The sequence below is a fragment of the Neodiprion lecontei genome, chromosome 4 (assembly GCF_021901455.1).
Source record: "Neodiprion lecontei isolate iyNeoLeco1 chromosome 4, iyNeoLeco1.1, whole genome shotgun sequence".
In the NCBI taxonomy this organism is placed as follows: domain Eukaryota; kingdom Metazoa; phylum Arthropoda; class Insecta; order Hymenoptera; family Diprionidae; genus Neodiprion; species Neodiprion lecontei.
The window spans coordinates 6,635,596-6,650,781 of NC_060263.1; the positions used below are offsets into that span (position 1 = coordinate 6,635,596).

The window sequence follows — 15,186 nt, forward strand, 5'->3', positions numbered from 1 at the left end:
TCACAACGTCAATCAGTTTTGTTAAATACGCAAGCTTGGAGTCTTTGTCTTTTATATTTTCGGAATTCAATTCATCTTCTGTAAAAAGACCATCGAGAAATCCAGTTTCTCTAATTACCTTTAACATTATAAGAACGTTAAGCACAATAAATTAGCAGAATAATTTCAAAGTTTTTATTTTAAATAAGGGTGAGCAATTATGAAAAATGAATTAAATGTAAAAAAGCGCGTAATATTAACTAACAGTATTACCGATGAGACTATATCATGTAGAAATCTAAAAGGTGGTTTCTTTAACAATTTTTCCGTGAGTGGTGGTTTTTTAAAATATTTCCCGAGAATATCTTGAGTTTTTTTAATTACTTCCGGCTTTACGTCTTCCGTCATTTTCTATTATATATTATGGAAATAAAATACGACGTTTCAAATGTTGAAATAGATTTGACAGGGCGATGTTGTATACGTATCGGTTGCTGTTGGCGACGGATCACGTGATCAGATCTATAACCACGTGATCTTCCTCCACTGAAATGCCTTCCTCTCGTCACGCGCAGGGCAGCCAACATTACAAACTCGAATTGAATTGTGAAAAAAAGCTTAGCGATAAAGAAAAATACGATATTTCTTATAAAATTAACGATGGTTATAGCATTTGAAAATAAAATTCCCTTTTGGCTCATGTTATTTTCATCAAAATATCTTCGGAATTGAGAATCTTTGCTTCACAAAGGCGTGCCCCTTTATGTAGGCCATTTTGTAATGCGTCGTGTCCCAAGGTGGACGTTCCATCAGGGGCAAATGTTCGTGTTTATACATTTTTTCCCAGTCTTACTTTAATATTGACACATTATTTATTCCAAACTGAAACACAAACTGGTATTGCTGTTTAGATTTAGGATAATAAAGTGTTTTGTACATGAAACAAACACGCTGAGCAACGTCTAGATCACAGGTATCGTAGTGCGAGGTTGCAAGTAAAGAGATCTGGAAAACCATTGATCATCGCTGCGTCGGATGTCAGGGAGATTCTCTCCCGTTAGACTGAAAGCATGCCGCGTGTTATAGGTAATTACCCGTCCCCGATGATTACCAATCGGTGCCTTTCGTTCATACGTATATTTTGGTTAAATCGACGAATTCACGCCATTATACATGTTGTCTGTTACAGAAATCGTAAAGATAGAACATCCCGTCCCGTCAGGGAATGTCGAGGAGGCTGTTGAACTATTGTTTGGTATGTAGTGGCGTAGTTGCCGAAAGTGATTGTTAATACTGTTATTCTATTACTACGTATCTTTTCTGTAATACAAATAAAATTTTCTACGATAGACGGGTAAACTAACCATCTGTTCAACACCTGTTTGATTTCTATTGTAGGCGACTCACAAAACGAAAATGCCATACAGGCTGCAGATGCTCAGGAGGAGATTGAACTACTCAACGGACAGTGTAAGGATAAAATGAGTGTATTTTTAGCACCTCAAACAATTATTATGTATACGTATATAATTCAATACATGCGTACTAATGTACATTGACATCATAATATACATTGACGTAGAATTTTTATTTAATAACACGAAAGGCGGCTCCTTTGAAATGGTAATAAGTTATTAGGCAAAAAATTGGATACAATTAATTCTTCAATAATAATTGACTCAAAAACATGCAAAAAATATCAGTTATTCTATGTGTCACACAAAGTGGGATTCTAGAATTTGAGATGGCTTTTGCGAATGACGTCACAAGTAGTTTTCGAATCTGATTTACTTACAATGATGAGCATCCCATATTCGATAACATTGTCAAGTAGTTCTTTACTACTAAAGTTGATCAGATATTTTTTTAAATGAGCAATGTAAATATCAATGACTTAGTAAGTTACTGTTACAGATGAAGTTTTTTATACTAATACATGTGTTTCCATTACAGCTGGGTCAGACGAAACTGATCATATAATTGAAATTATAACAGACTACGAATGTGTTACCTGTCGCCGTATATTCAAATCAGAAGATGTAAGTTCAGTTACCATTTCTGTATCCTAATAAGTATGCTGTAACGAGAACTGAGCAAATTAGTATTCCATACCTTTTATTAAAACCAATTTTATGTGATTATACTTAAATTCAACATCAAGCTTTTCTGTGCTAGTCTTTACAACGTAAAGAAAATCTGTGCCTCCCATGATTCTGACCATAAGAATCCTAATTCTAACAGTAATATTATGTACATTTTTACTCAATTCTACAGTTGCTAAAGGATCATTTGGATGTATGTCGAGACGAGGATGACCGTTCAGATGCTTTAGAAATCGGACAAATAACTGGCTATGATTCAGACGACGAAGAGTACGTCGAAGAACCAGATGACGTCAGCCAAATTTCAGATGGTAAGTGTTAATACGGGTGCAATCATTTGCACAAACTTTTGTGGCGTGTGTTAGTAGCATTCACTAACAATTTACTATTCATTTTTTTTCCAGGCGGCAATACACCAAGAAACAACAATCTTGCAGCAGCGATAAAACCTGTGTCCGTCGACAAGTGTCATTGTTGTGGAGAGGATTCATTAACGGCACATACTGACGGATGTTTGAAGTGCGACCACTGTGAATTTTCTTTCAAAAAACTTTCTGCTCTGGAAAGGCACATGGTTGTGGTTCATTGGATACAACAAAACTTCACTTGCAAAGTGTGCGACCTTGCATTTGCCAATAAGAAAAGCCTAACCAAGCATCATTACACTGTTCATGCGAAACATCAAGTCTTTAAGTGAGTGAATTATTTTGGACAATTTTTACACTATTTGTTTAAGAATTGATGATAAAAAGCACTAGCCAAGAAACATCTTTGAAAGAAAGACCTATTCAGAATTTTAATAATTTTTTGAATTTTTTTAGGTGTGAACGTTGTGACAAATATTTTTCAAGAAAGTATCATTTGGATAGACACGTTATGCAAACTGGTTGCGACGGTATATCTCGTGCTGGTTTTGCTTGCCAAGTAAGTTTCGCATTTTTAGATATCATTATTAATGTCAGATAACTGCAATTTGCACGTTAAAAATATATTTGTAAACACTACCCAGAGGCTCTGGTGTATGATATCGAATCCAACTTTTGATTGCAGGTTTGTCATAAGGAATTCACGCGCAAAGATAACTTACGAGAACACTTGCGTATGCATGCAGGAGCGCCGCAGAGGCAGAAAAAACAGGCATGTGCACATTGTCCAAAAAAATTTTACACAAATCAACAATTAGTCATTCATGAGCGTACGCATACAGGAGAACGCCCAGTTGCGTGCGATCTGTGTCAAAAGAGTTTCCAGTCTCTTCCAGCCATGAAAAAACATCGACGTGTTCACACGGGCGAGAAACCATTCCAGTGCAAATTTGTAAGTCTAAATATTTTTTGAACTTATATACTTTGACAGGAAATATTACGCTCTATCAACGTACGCATAATGAGTAATAGCCTAAATTTATGTATAACTACGTATCCAATATAGATTGACTATGCATAATTTAGGTTTTGGTTTGAAAACAAGCGAAACGCTTAGAAAAATTATTGTTAGCTTACGCATACTTGTGTTTGTTATTACTACTCTTTGAGTCATTGAATGAAAAGATATAACAATGAAAGAAAAACTTTACATCCCAACTACATGTATGCCATCAATTTAATTACAAGCAAACAATAAGGATATGAAGAACGATCAAAGTAAGTTTCAATGCAAACGTATTAAGTAATGTAAAATATAGGGGCATTTCAACCAAAACCGACAAATATTAGTCCACGTTTTTCCCAAAACTTTTTCAAAATTTTGATAAACTATTTTATCGCGTAAACAGAGAAAAATTCACACCAATTTTCAATCTCTTATATAAACATAACGAAAACTGCCTCAAAGAGTCAAATTTTCATTTAATTTACTATTTATTTCAATTAGTTTGCCCATCTATTGACGCTTACTTAGTGATGTAATTAATTTTAGAAAAAAGGTAAGTACGTACGGTAATATCTACTATATTCATCAAGACAGATGAAAAACATGTTTCCCGGCTGTATTATTTATCAAACACTGAATTAAATTACTCGGTGAAGCGTAAGCTAATAATCATTGTCGTTTCTTGAGCTATACTAACTGAAAGTTCTTCCACCGTAGAATGGGAAACATTGATATGTGCAGTGTGCTACTATACAACTGCCTCTATGTGTGTGAATTTTTCTCTATAAAATTTAGAAATTTACCTAGTATCATTATGATAAAAATTAAAATCGTGGAAATGAATGACCTAAATGGTTTGTCGGTTTTGGATTGAGTACCCCTGTATTTGATTAGAGATTAAACGTGTTTTTGAAAATATTATGGACTTATGAAATTAAAAATGATTAACAATACAAATTATACATAAATATTTTACATTCTAAACTTGAAGAGTTACACCAAAGCTACGTTTATTACATATTGCTCTCTATATATATTTATTATCACTGCTTTCTGTTTATCAGTTCAATCCAACCATCAAAAGACTTGTCGCGTGATACTTGTGTGACTATTCAAATGAGATTCAGTTTTTTTGCTAGTCACTTTACTCGCGTAGAAAGTGTCTTTCTCTTAAATTTATCAATGTAAATAATACTGACAAATCAAACGTACCCTAATGAAGACAAGTGATATACGCTGTGAAATAGCACTCATTTTTTACTACAATATGTGGTAGTAATGATGATTCTTGATCAAACATTGTATGCTATTATTACTAGCAAAATTTAGACAGTAGCTTAATCGAATATATTCTGTTTCCCTTTCAGTGTGACAAAAGATTTGCGGCACGTGAAACTTTGAATCGCCATCATCGTACACACACGGGAGATAAACCACATGTATGTCAGTATTGTGGTAAAACATTCATACAAGCAGTCCAGCTGCGGGCGCACGTATTTCATCATACAGGAGAACATGCATTTTACTGTGACGTTTGCGGTAAAGCCTTTAATCGCAAAACTAGACTAACCGTACACATGAGATTCGTTCATCAAGGAGCTGCACCATTCGAGTGTGACTTGTGCAAGAAAGCTTTCATCCGTAAAGAAGACCTTTCAAGACATTACGTTCTTCATACTGGAGTTAAACGTAAGCTGATTTCACAATTCCTTATACTTATACACGTATGTGATATAATGGTTGGAGGTGCGTGCACCTAGCGAGTAGAATTGTAAATTCATGAATTGCACCTCATTTCAGCACACAAATGTGACAAATGTTCGAAGAGATTTGCGGTCAAGTCCGCATTGCGTGTTCATATGAATACGCATAGACGTGAGATGCCACAGTCTTGCGATGAATGCGGACGTGCATTTATTAGACAAGATTGCCTGATGCGGCACATGCGGACAAAGCATCGAGACATGCTGGAAGATGCTATGGCAGAAGCTGAGAAACGTCGCTTGCAGGAACAGTTATGTAAAATTGCCTCTAGCGCAGCTGCAAAGACAAAAAGTGTCGGAGCGAATGTTACTCTATCTCAAGATAAATTACTCAAAGCTATTGTTGATCTACTATCCTTGCTTGTCGAAGAAGAAACATTACAGGTATGTTGATTATAAGTCGTATTGAATGTTCTCCACTACAATATCAAAATACGTTTTTTGCCGTCTATTTTTTGAAATTTCGCAGTTTAAAAGAATCAATTTTTTATGCAGGCATTCGGTTGGCCCAAAGCACCAATTCAAGACGTCCTGGAAGCTGTAATTAAGCGTTGTGGTCATCAACCCATTCCATCGGATAGTGATTTACTATTTGCTCAGCGTTTGAGAGAGAATGTAAAGATATTATTCACAGTTGTGATCGAAGATGAAACTGTTAAATCATTATTAACATCACAAACTGTTGATGAGGTAATATTACATGTTTTAAAGTTATCCAAAGAAAAGTAGGTAATACGATGGTTCAAAAAAATACCGATCAGACGTCATAGATTGCTTGAATTGTTCAGTACTTTCATACTTAACTGTTTTTTGTGATCCTCGTTTAACAAGCTTAGTTACGTGAGATCGTTATAGAACAACAATTTTCAACGAATCAATTTCTCTACCATTTCGAACCAAGGTGCACTTTTTAGTATGTTATAGACATCCGTGTAAAAATAAGTATGATAGTCGTGATGATTTTGGACAAATATAGTGATTTTAACTATCATTGCAAGCAATACCAAGTTGGAAACGATAAATGAAAATTGTTTCCTAAACATGACAGCAAGATTTTGCTAATAATTAACAATTTCTGAGATTTGCACCCACCACAAGTTATAAATTGGCATGGTACTCTATTTACGTAAAGTACAATAGCCAGCAACTCTTTAGTTCAGGAATATATTAGTAGTCACTCTGTACATTGCGTAAAGTAAAAATCTTTACATTTGTTTCAGAATACGAAAACTTCGTATTCTGTAATGCCATCGGTATTAAATTTATCTACGTTTATTGAGAGAATAATGAAATTTACGATAAACTCATAAATAGGCATGTCAGATTATCTAAAAGCCACACAAATACTCTAATAGAATGATTATAGGTTTTCATTATTTGAAGGCTTGTATTGAATTGTTTTTCTTTTTTTTGTTTTGTATTGAAACGTGATTGTAAGTAACAATAACAAGGTTAATTGTAACCGGAAAAAATGCGTGTGGAATTAAATAATATGGCAGTGGAAGCATTGATGTTAAAACAACACTAATTCTTCCTTCCCATTTCTTACTGAATTTTTGAAATCACTGTTATTTGTTCTTAATACGTTATTGGTTATTGGGATTTTTTGACCAAATTAATTATAGAAAGACATAAATTCAGTTATTAGGTGCTTTCGTATATTGAACTTGCGATTTGACATTAATTCATAAATCCACTTATTAGATTGTTACTTTTTGTAGTTATCTAATATTTAAAAAAATTTTTGAAAGGACAGAAAAAAAAATAAAGAAATTAGTATTAAGATGAATTCAAGCGACTAAAAATGAAGTAAAGTAAGATCAATGCTTACAGATAGAAGTATGTTTCGTTCAGGATTTGGGATAAATATGTATAATGGATTACAAAGGGAATTTGCAAATTTAGTCAGCTTAGTTAATTGATTGCCAGAACACAACAAAACCGATCAATTGAAGAAGATAGATTTCTATTTGGCGAAAGAGTAAAAACAGCTTTGATTTTTTCATGGGTAGTGCCTTCAATCTTTGTTACTTAAATCATGTAGTGATATAAAAGTCATCTCATAATACAAAAGACCTTAAACACATAACAACTACGCCGAGATGATCGGGCAACCCTTACCTTTGATCCCCAATTAAAGATAGACGGCTTTGGCAACTGGCAACTTTTCTCTACATATGATGTAACAATGTTATATTTCCACCATTAAACATTTTAATTTCATTAGTTATAACTTGTTTTGTACCTAACAGTTCCAGCTATTTTTTCTTAGATTTTAAATAAACTTGACTAATCATATAGATAGTTGAGACAATTGACCAAGATTTACCATTTGAATTACCCATCATGGATTGCTTGCTGATTAATTGTATAAGAATTGCTACTACTTTAAATGAGAATTATTCCGTTAATTAATCTGCAAGCTATGTGGTCTCATTATTACTATTTTTATTACCAATTGTTTTAAGATTGCACCTCATGTAATAATTATTTTTTAACAATAAAATGATGTTCAAATATTTTTATTAGCTTTTCCGCTACCAATCAGTTACGTTTAAATACCTAACTGTGTACAAACCCTCAACTTTTCAGGATAGGAATAGGATTTATTACAAATCGGTAAACTGGTAAAGAAAGTTCACAGTAAAGTTTAACTCCAGTTCACTTATGGTACCAAAACATTCCATTCTCATAGCTATAATCCGTTTTATAAGAGTTCATTGACATGGATGATAATTTGGGATATTTGGTAAGCGGAAAGTTAGGTGAATATTTGATTAGTTTTAAACTTCATTTCCCATGAATAGGTGTGAAATAAAATTAAGAAATTCATGTTGTTTTACAGTTTCAGAAAATCAGCAGCTTTTAATACTCCTACGTCCTTGTCACTCAATACAACTAGCTAGCTCAAATTTGTTTACGATTCAAGCATCTATACATACAGTATAATATAACTGTAATTCAAATATTCAGCAATTTGGTGGTGGAGGAACACCATGAGGCACCAGTGGCATGTTCACTCCAAGACACTTTTCTTGGCCATCAAGAGCTTTGGTTTTGTATCTATAAGTTTACACACTTCTCAATAGCGAGAGGAACAAAAAAAAAATTCGACAATTCACATTAACTAAGATTGAGAATATTTTTTTTCTTGCATTGGCTACACGTCGATAGTATGCAATACAATATTAATATTCACAATTAAATCCCACTCCTAAGTGTTTCGCGATACATAGTTAATTTCGTTATTGTAAATGAAAACAGTTTATTTATACACCTTATTTTGAACAGGTAGAAAGAAACCGAGGATTATCGATTCGTAAATTTTACAGATGAACAAGGCGAAACATAACTTGTCAAACAATAGAATTGAGCAAAAATTTCAGGGTAATAGAAGCGGAACCTAGGTATTCAATTATTTATAAATAAGTCGTCGACCGCATTCAGCGTAAGAGGACAGCTATACGTATAATAACGTAAAATATCAACCTACTTACATACATCTACTTACAATAGTACATTAATTATGAGATGAAATAATATCAGGTATTGCTCTTCAAAAATCTGGGCCAAAAATTTTCAATTTTATCAAAAACAAAGCATAATTCTCACACAATTAGACACACATAAACAAACAGATGTCTCCAGAGCAGTGTGATAACAACAGATGACAGTATTTTAGTATTGGAGCATTGAATATTGAGTAGTACTAAATTTAATCAATCTGACAATTCCTTCTCAAAATAAATATAAAGATCACAGTAATTGGTGAACACAATGTGTACGTTTCTTAAATTTAAGAATTATAAATGTGGCGGAATGTTACCTAAAGAGTAATTAAATCTCTTGCCAATACTTGACAATGAGATTAATGCAGCGCAAAATAGCAAGTTATAACTAGATCTATAGTTAAATGTCAAGTTTGCCAGCAATTAGTCGATACATTAATCTACTGCTAGTAAACGGTTTAATTTTCTTTATAACTATGACAGGAATCTTTGTTGTTAGATAAATCTATGAAAACTTGAACAATGCGACAGATTTGGCAGTATGATGAAAAAGGGTAAAATTCTTCCCACCTGTTCAATTAATATTCAAATAATAAGTTACAGTAAAATTATTTATTCCTAAGACTTGGCTTGCAATGAGCCTAAGGTGACTTAGAGATGAGGCGTCGCCTATAAATTTAATTGGTTCTGCGTTGATCAGTTCGCAGCAATCCAGCCATTGGATACCAGATAGTGAAGGATCTTGCTCTCCGGCTCAGACTGGGGTGCAACGCCTGATCTCCTATTGCCATTTAGATACTCCTGCGTACAAAGGGTACCTCAATGTTTAGCGATTGTTGTTGGCTGTGTTTACGTTTTTCTGAAAATTTATTTAATAAATATGGGAAGTGTTATACGTACTTGCAACAACAGGGTCTTTTGGGTAAGATACTGCGTTGGTTTCATATCTAGCTGGAGACACAAGGTCTTCTCTTGTTTGGTGAGAAGTTGAGCTGCCGCTTCCATCTCTACGTCCCTTGCATCGGACACTGGAAATCCCGTTGGAGAGACTTTGATGGCTGTAACAGTAGAGTTGTTGCCTTTCTCCAAAGTAGTTTTTGAGAAAGCAATTGTAGGATGGGTGGAATTGGTATGGCTATCTTGCACCGCCAACTGATTGACTGGAATCGTCGTCCGATTGGGACTGGCTTGATTGATTATGTAGTTGCTGCTGGCTGAGTCTGCCTTTGACGTGCATTTTTGGTCTGTTAAACCGCAGCTTTTTTCTTCTTCTCTGTAATCCACACGTACAATATGATTTCTCGATCTTACTGTATTGTATATTGAAGCTAATAGGAATAAATCTCGGCTAAAACAAATTTATTATTATTTATATATTAATTATATTTCAAATTTCTATTAGCTTCATAAGTAGTTTGTACAGGTATGTATGTACAAGGGGTTTTTGTGTTTTTAGTCTCACATACCTAAATTTTTTCTGTATCTGTAAGTCAGCTCAAATACAAAAAGTGAAAAATTAAAAGAAAAATATCGCCACAGCGTCAATAATCTTGCAGAGTTAGCAAATAATCACGAGGGCTATTTACTTATTCAGAAATCGAATGTGTTACAAAATTCATCGGATCTTCACATGAGATGAATCTATAGAAAAGTACGTTAGAGAAACAGGTGTGAATTTGTTTTCAAGAAATTTTTGCAACCCACTCATAATAAAAACAAAATATAATCATTTGGAAAGCGCACTTAGTTAACTGCAAACTTTGCACATAGAGCTTCGGAAAATTTTCATGTTTGAATTTGCTTCCAATCGTACATGGGACTCACCTTTTTTTTAACATTTGGCGGTGTGTTGGTGTGGACGGCCCACTGCTGCCCTAAGTGAAATGCAAACTGATACAATCTGTTCACAAACGCCTGGCAACACGCATCACAAATAATTTCATTAGTCAACAGTAAGCAAAAGCTAACACGTTATTTATTCATATTTGATGATTAGATCAATGTGAATCCGAATTTCGTGTAATTTTTTTGAATCATTTTGCTGACGCTGCAGTATAATTGTATTATGGAAAAATGCATAGGTATGTAATTTGAGATTTCTATCACCGTAGTTCATTTTATCTAAGAATTGCAAAAATTACAGCACGACCGTAATAAATTACAACAAACACAAGTAAAAGTATTTTGCAGTCGACACATCAAAATTCATATGTGAATTTCTGACGTGTAGGCACATATTACATAGGTCAATGTAAAACATGTAAGTTTGAGATAACAATGACACTAAAACTATGCCCTGAAAATGGAAGAAAATGTTGATGACTCATTGAATTATGTCTCAAGGTTATTGTCGATCTGAACAAATGTTATGGATTCAGGTTACAATAGGTGCAAAACATTTAGGTACGTAAGTGAAGCGTATAGCTTATTATACAAATGCAACATACATGCGGCGTGCATGAAACAATATCAAAGGGACCGATATGGTATTACATAGATCTAATTTTTTGCTAGTAGGGGTGTTTTTCCAAACACATATATTGAAAATTGCAAGGACCGAGTGTATTGAACATCAAAAAAGAGAAATGTCTGACTAAATGAACTTTTCTCAAGGATTTGCTTTGCTAAATTTTAGCCACTACGTATAAAAGTACATGAATAAATTATAAGGATAATTATCGTGAATGATGCTCGAGTTGCTTTATTAAGATAAAAGGATAATTATTACGAGTAATGCTGGAGTTGCTTTATTAATAAAAAATTTAAAATACGACAGCTGTTGGTGAAATTTATATCGTATATTATCACATCATAGAAAGTTTGGAAAGTTGCCAAAACAGGCAATTCTGGAAAGAATTAAATAAACAATACATTCATTCAAAACATATAAGATTTTGCAGTAGTCTTTTTTCTTCTTCGAAGAACATAATATATGGGATATTGCTGAAAAAGAGAGTTTGATAAAAGAGCGAATGGAAATGAAATTTTCCAAAGATTTGTCATTCGGATAAGCGAAATGCCAATGTCTAGGTAAAGGTGTAAGCACCTTCTGTCAATCTGGTTTGATTCTGTATCTTTGAAGAGGAAAATAAATAGCGACAGAAGTATTTACTCTGTTCGACTTTCAAGGATCGGCCAGTGACTGAGAAATGATGTGACTAATGTTATTCAATGATAAACTTCCACACACTGAGTTTAGTATACAGTTACAAACATGTAATATTACAAGTTCTACAATTTTTACAATACCGAAAAGAGAGTAACAAGAAATAAAAATCCAAACGAGAACTTACAGATTTCTTTTCAGTCCAATGATCCGTCGTTTCTGTTTGACCTTGAGTCTGTGCCATGACTTGTTCGAAATGGGCACATTCTTCATGCCTGGTGATACCGTTCTCTCTGTAACGACTAAGCTCGGTTAGCCGTAGTCGGAGCTCTCGTTCCCTTTCCAAATTAGTCAAGAATTGTTCGTGCTCCTGCGCTGTGTAGAATTGGGCAAACGTTCGCATTCTATCCCGAAATTCTCTGTATGTCAAATAATGAGCAACAATGGAAATGAAAGACAAGCATAAATTCAAGGACATTTAATTTAACAGCAAATATAACAATTACCTGAGTGATCATAAATTGTGGGTTAATTCGTTTGTTACCTGTCTTCTTTGCTCTGTTTTTTCTTGATCGCTCTATCTTTTCTTGTCGAAGCAAAGAACGAAGAGACAAGTTGATAATCTCTAACGACACGTTTTCTTCTTGCTCGTTCACGTAAGTTATTTGTGTACATGTCAACTTGGGCTAGCTTTAGCGCAATGTCAAGGTCATCGTCTTCGGCAGGAGTGAGAAACAACGAAGAAACCAAAGACTCTGCCTCGTGTTTATAATCCTGTAGAAAAGAAAGAAGTTATTCATGTAACGAAGCTGTTGAAGATGAACGAAATTTTTTTTCCATATGCTGAACATACGATATATGGAAGATTTGTAGCGCGTTGCTAGAAATTGAGATACTCGCTGTAAATAACACACCCTTTCAAAATCATCCCGCTGTGGCATATAGCCGAGCTGAGCTGCTTCTTCTGGGGTGATATCTAACGGTGGCAGTCGCGAGGTCAAGTCTGGCGATAGTGGCCCATAATCAGAGCTAGTTTGGTCCGTCAGGTTTGGTCTATAACTTTCAGTCGAAGGCCATGTCTGTTTACCGATATTTCCATCAAGATATCTGGCGATGTATTCCTCTTTAGCCTCTGCATAAAGAAAAAAAAAAACAATCGCATGAATAAGTAGTATGTTATGTAGCAATGATTTAAAAGTGTTTGCAGGATATTTTCACTCAGTTCAAAGTTCCGCAGCAATCGCTGAGCTGATATTAATTATCATATTTTAAACAGGGGGGGCTTGGTATACGTTGTAGGTAAAAGTAATGAATTTTGCAAGAAAAGAAACCTGAATCTAAGAAATAAATTCAGCTACAAAAATAACGCTCTTTTACCATCAGGTGTTCTTGTTTCAATATGTTTACTTATATCCTCCCAATTTCCAAAACCAAACTGTTCAATCGCATCGAGAAGTCTGAGTTGTTCTCTCGCTGTCCAACTTCCTCTCCCGCTAAATATGCTAATTGTACCAGAATCCTGAAAAATAAACAGAATTAAATATAACGAGACATTATTACAAAACACCATGATAAAATATGCATGTAAAAATTTGTTGAGCTCAAAGAAATGCTTACCATAAATTGATAAGAATGGTCATTTTTGTGCTGTCCTATTTCAGCACCAGCAGAAAAACACTGTAAATGAAATCACTTTCATTGTGTGACAGTGTGTATGCTGAATTTTAATTGAAGTAAAGCAAAATTTTTCATCTACAAGAAGATAACAACAAATCTGCAGGATAAGTTACCACGTAGACTGTATACAAAGATTTAGGAACAAATGAAAAAGGCAAAACTGTTGTGCACGTAAGTTCTGTACAACATAATTGCTTTGCAAAAGATAATCAGGCTGAAAAGATGCGGTGAGAATCACATATCCAGAGATTTAACGCATTGGCGAGCACAACATTACAGCAAGCATTTATGATTAAACTGAAAATAATTTTCATTCTAGATGAATATCGGATTACATATTAAGAAAAACCATAGTTCACCGATTTTTGTTTCTCAACAGTAACGATATTTCCGATTGAGTAAATTATCCTAGTAAAATGTGTTATTTTGCAAAGAGAATAAGGAAGTTGTCAAGGTAAGAAGATTTGCTATCCAAACTAAATATCTTGAGAAATCGTGGATCCGTAACGAAGCGTAAATTAATTACACACATGTAGCGGCGTTGCGAATTTCCCGCTCATCGCTTGTTGCGATGTCGCAAATACAACGGTGACGAGCGAAATTATCGAAGCGCGTCGTCTTTCAAGGCCTGAGTCAAGGGTGGGGAAAGAGGGAGAGAGAAATAAAAATATTTGCCGTTAGCAGGAGGCAAAATCTGGCGAAAAGTTTGAAGGGGAGGTGGGCAGTCGGTCGCGAGGTCACATGACTCGACTCCCGAGCATCAGGGCTGAGGGCCCCCCAATCCCCATTCGTTTCGCCCCTGGGCCACTTACGACTTACCTGTAAGCACAGATCAAAGTCGGCACATTCCACGCATTTAACACGCAACCCAGCGATGTCCTCCTGGCAATATGTGCAATTGTACTTAGCGTAGAGATCTGAGAACAATATTTAGTCATTAATACGAACCGAGCTCGACTCAGTTCGGTTGGAATCGATCGAAAATGCAATCCTTACAACGAAGGGACCTACGTACCCGCCATTATTGTTCTATGGCGTTTATTTCCAGAACGATCGCTAGTGACGTCACCACATCCTAAGGTCAACCGAAAATAACCATAAACTATTACAGCGAATCACGCTCATTTTTTAAAACAATATCAAATCGAGTACACGATGTATAGTTGAAAGACACTTCGCTCATCCGTATTTATTTTTCGAACAAAAACCACCCGAAATATACTACCTGATTGAAAAAAAATGTTTACGAGTGTAGCGTCGTTTCGGAAATGCGCATGCGCTACGCTAACGCCCCTCGTTGCATCGCTCAGGAACGTACTATGTATGTATGGTACAAAACGCCTAGCTGCCAGCAACAATTTATTCCACAATTGCCAACCTGACCAATCCTATATTCGCACGATTCAAACGTCCGTTTTCGCCCCGACGCTTCTCGGAAAATGTCATAATTATCACCCTACGAACACGCGAGAGAAAAGGTTCAACGTTTACTTCGATTAAGAGTGAGTATTCTTATTAGTTCCAAGTTTTCAAAAAAGTTTATACATTCGTACTAATCACGTTGCGTTGATTTCGCGACAAAAGAAATTTCGTACTTCAGTTGTTGCTCAAAAGCGCAGCGCGACATAAAACGTCCCTGTTTTTTTATTAACTATTTTCTAATTTAAAGTATAATCCAG

General features: G+C 34.9%; 3 protein-coding genes across 13 annotated transcripts in view; 1 reads left to right on the plus strand and 2 right to left on the minus strand.

Moving 5' to 3' along the window:
• LOC107223644 (TRAF3-interacting protein 1) overlaps positions 1-1,390 on the minus strand; it is a 5,703-nt gene extending 4,313 nt beyond the window's left edge. For 3 of the 5 annotated variants that reach the window (XM_046736257.1, XM_046736256.1, XM_015663395.2), the window contains exons 1-2: positions 253-517; positions 1-118 (exon numbers count right to left, since the gene is read on the minus strand). In XM_046736257.1, the coding sequence (XP_046592213.1) occupies positions 1-118; positions 253-387 (253 nt within the window). In that variant the 5' untranslated portion in view covers positions 388-517. Of the gene's footprint in view, positions 120-252; positions 518-1,343 lie in introns of those variants that run through there. The other 2 variants (XM_046736258.1, XM_046736259.1) reach the window with 2 other exon arrangements.
• On the plus strand, positions 924-8,342 carry LOC107223640 (zinc finger protein 2). Of its 2 annotated transcripts, none has more exons than XM_015663390.2 (11): positions 924-1,065; positions 1,169-1,234; positions 1,378-1,464; positions 1,933-2,018; positions 2,254-2,392; positions 2,486-2,774; positions 2,903-3,005; positions 3,132-3,398; positions 4,820-5,141; positions 5,253-5,599; positions 5,711-8,342. In XM_015663390.2, exons 1-11 carry the CDS (start codon positions 1,050-1,052, stop codon positions 5,942-5,944), a joined length of 1,956 nt encoding a protein of 651 aa, XP_015518876.2. In that variant the 5' UTR covers positions 924-1,049; the 3' UTR covers positions 5,945-8,342. The 2 variants fall into 2 exon arrangements, with proteins under 2 accessions (XP_015518876.2, XP_015518874.2); XM_015663388.2 differs by having other exon boundaries at positions 1,378-1,449.
• Positions 7,228-14,782, minus strand: LOC107223639 (transcriptional adapter 2B). Of its 6 annotated transcripts, none has more exons than XM_015663386.2 (10): positions 14,523-14,781; positions 14,327-14,424; positions 13,448-13,507; positions 13,208-13,349; positions 12,745-12,962; positions 12,375-12,604; positions 12,018-12,249; positions 10,549-10,598; positions 9,625-9,997; positions 7,228-9,525 (listed from the first exon to the last, which is right to left on the minus strand). In XM_015663386.2, the coding sequence occupies exons 1-10, from the start codon at positions 14,527-14,529 to the stop codon at positions 9,421-9,423; spliced, it is 1,515 nt and encodes a 504-aa protein (XP_015518872.1). In that variant the 5' UTR covers positions 14,530-14,781; the 3' UTR covers positions 7,228-9,420. The 6 variants fall into 6 exon arrangements, with proteins under 6 accessions (XP_015518872.1, XP_046592226.1, XP_046592227.1 ...); XM_046736270.1 differs by having other exon boundaries at positions 9,625-10,072; XM_046736271.1 differs by lacking the exons at positions 14,327-14,424; positions 14,523-14,781 and adding an exon at positions 14,038-14,280 and having other exon boundaries at positions 9,625-10,072.
• Positions 14,783-15,186: the final 404 nt, after the last annotated feature.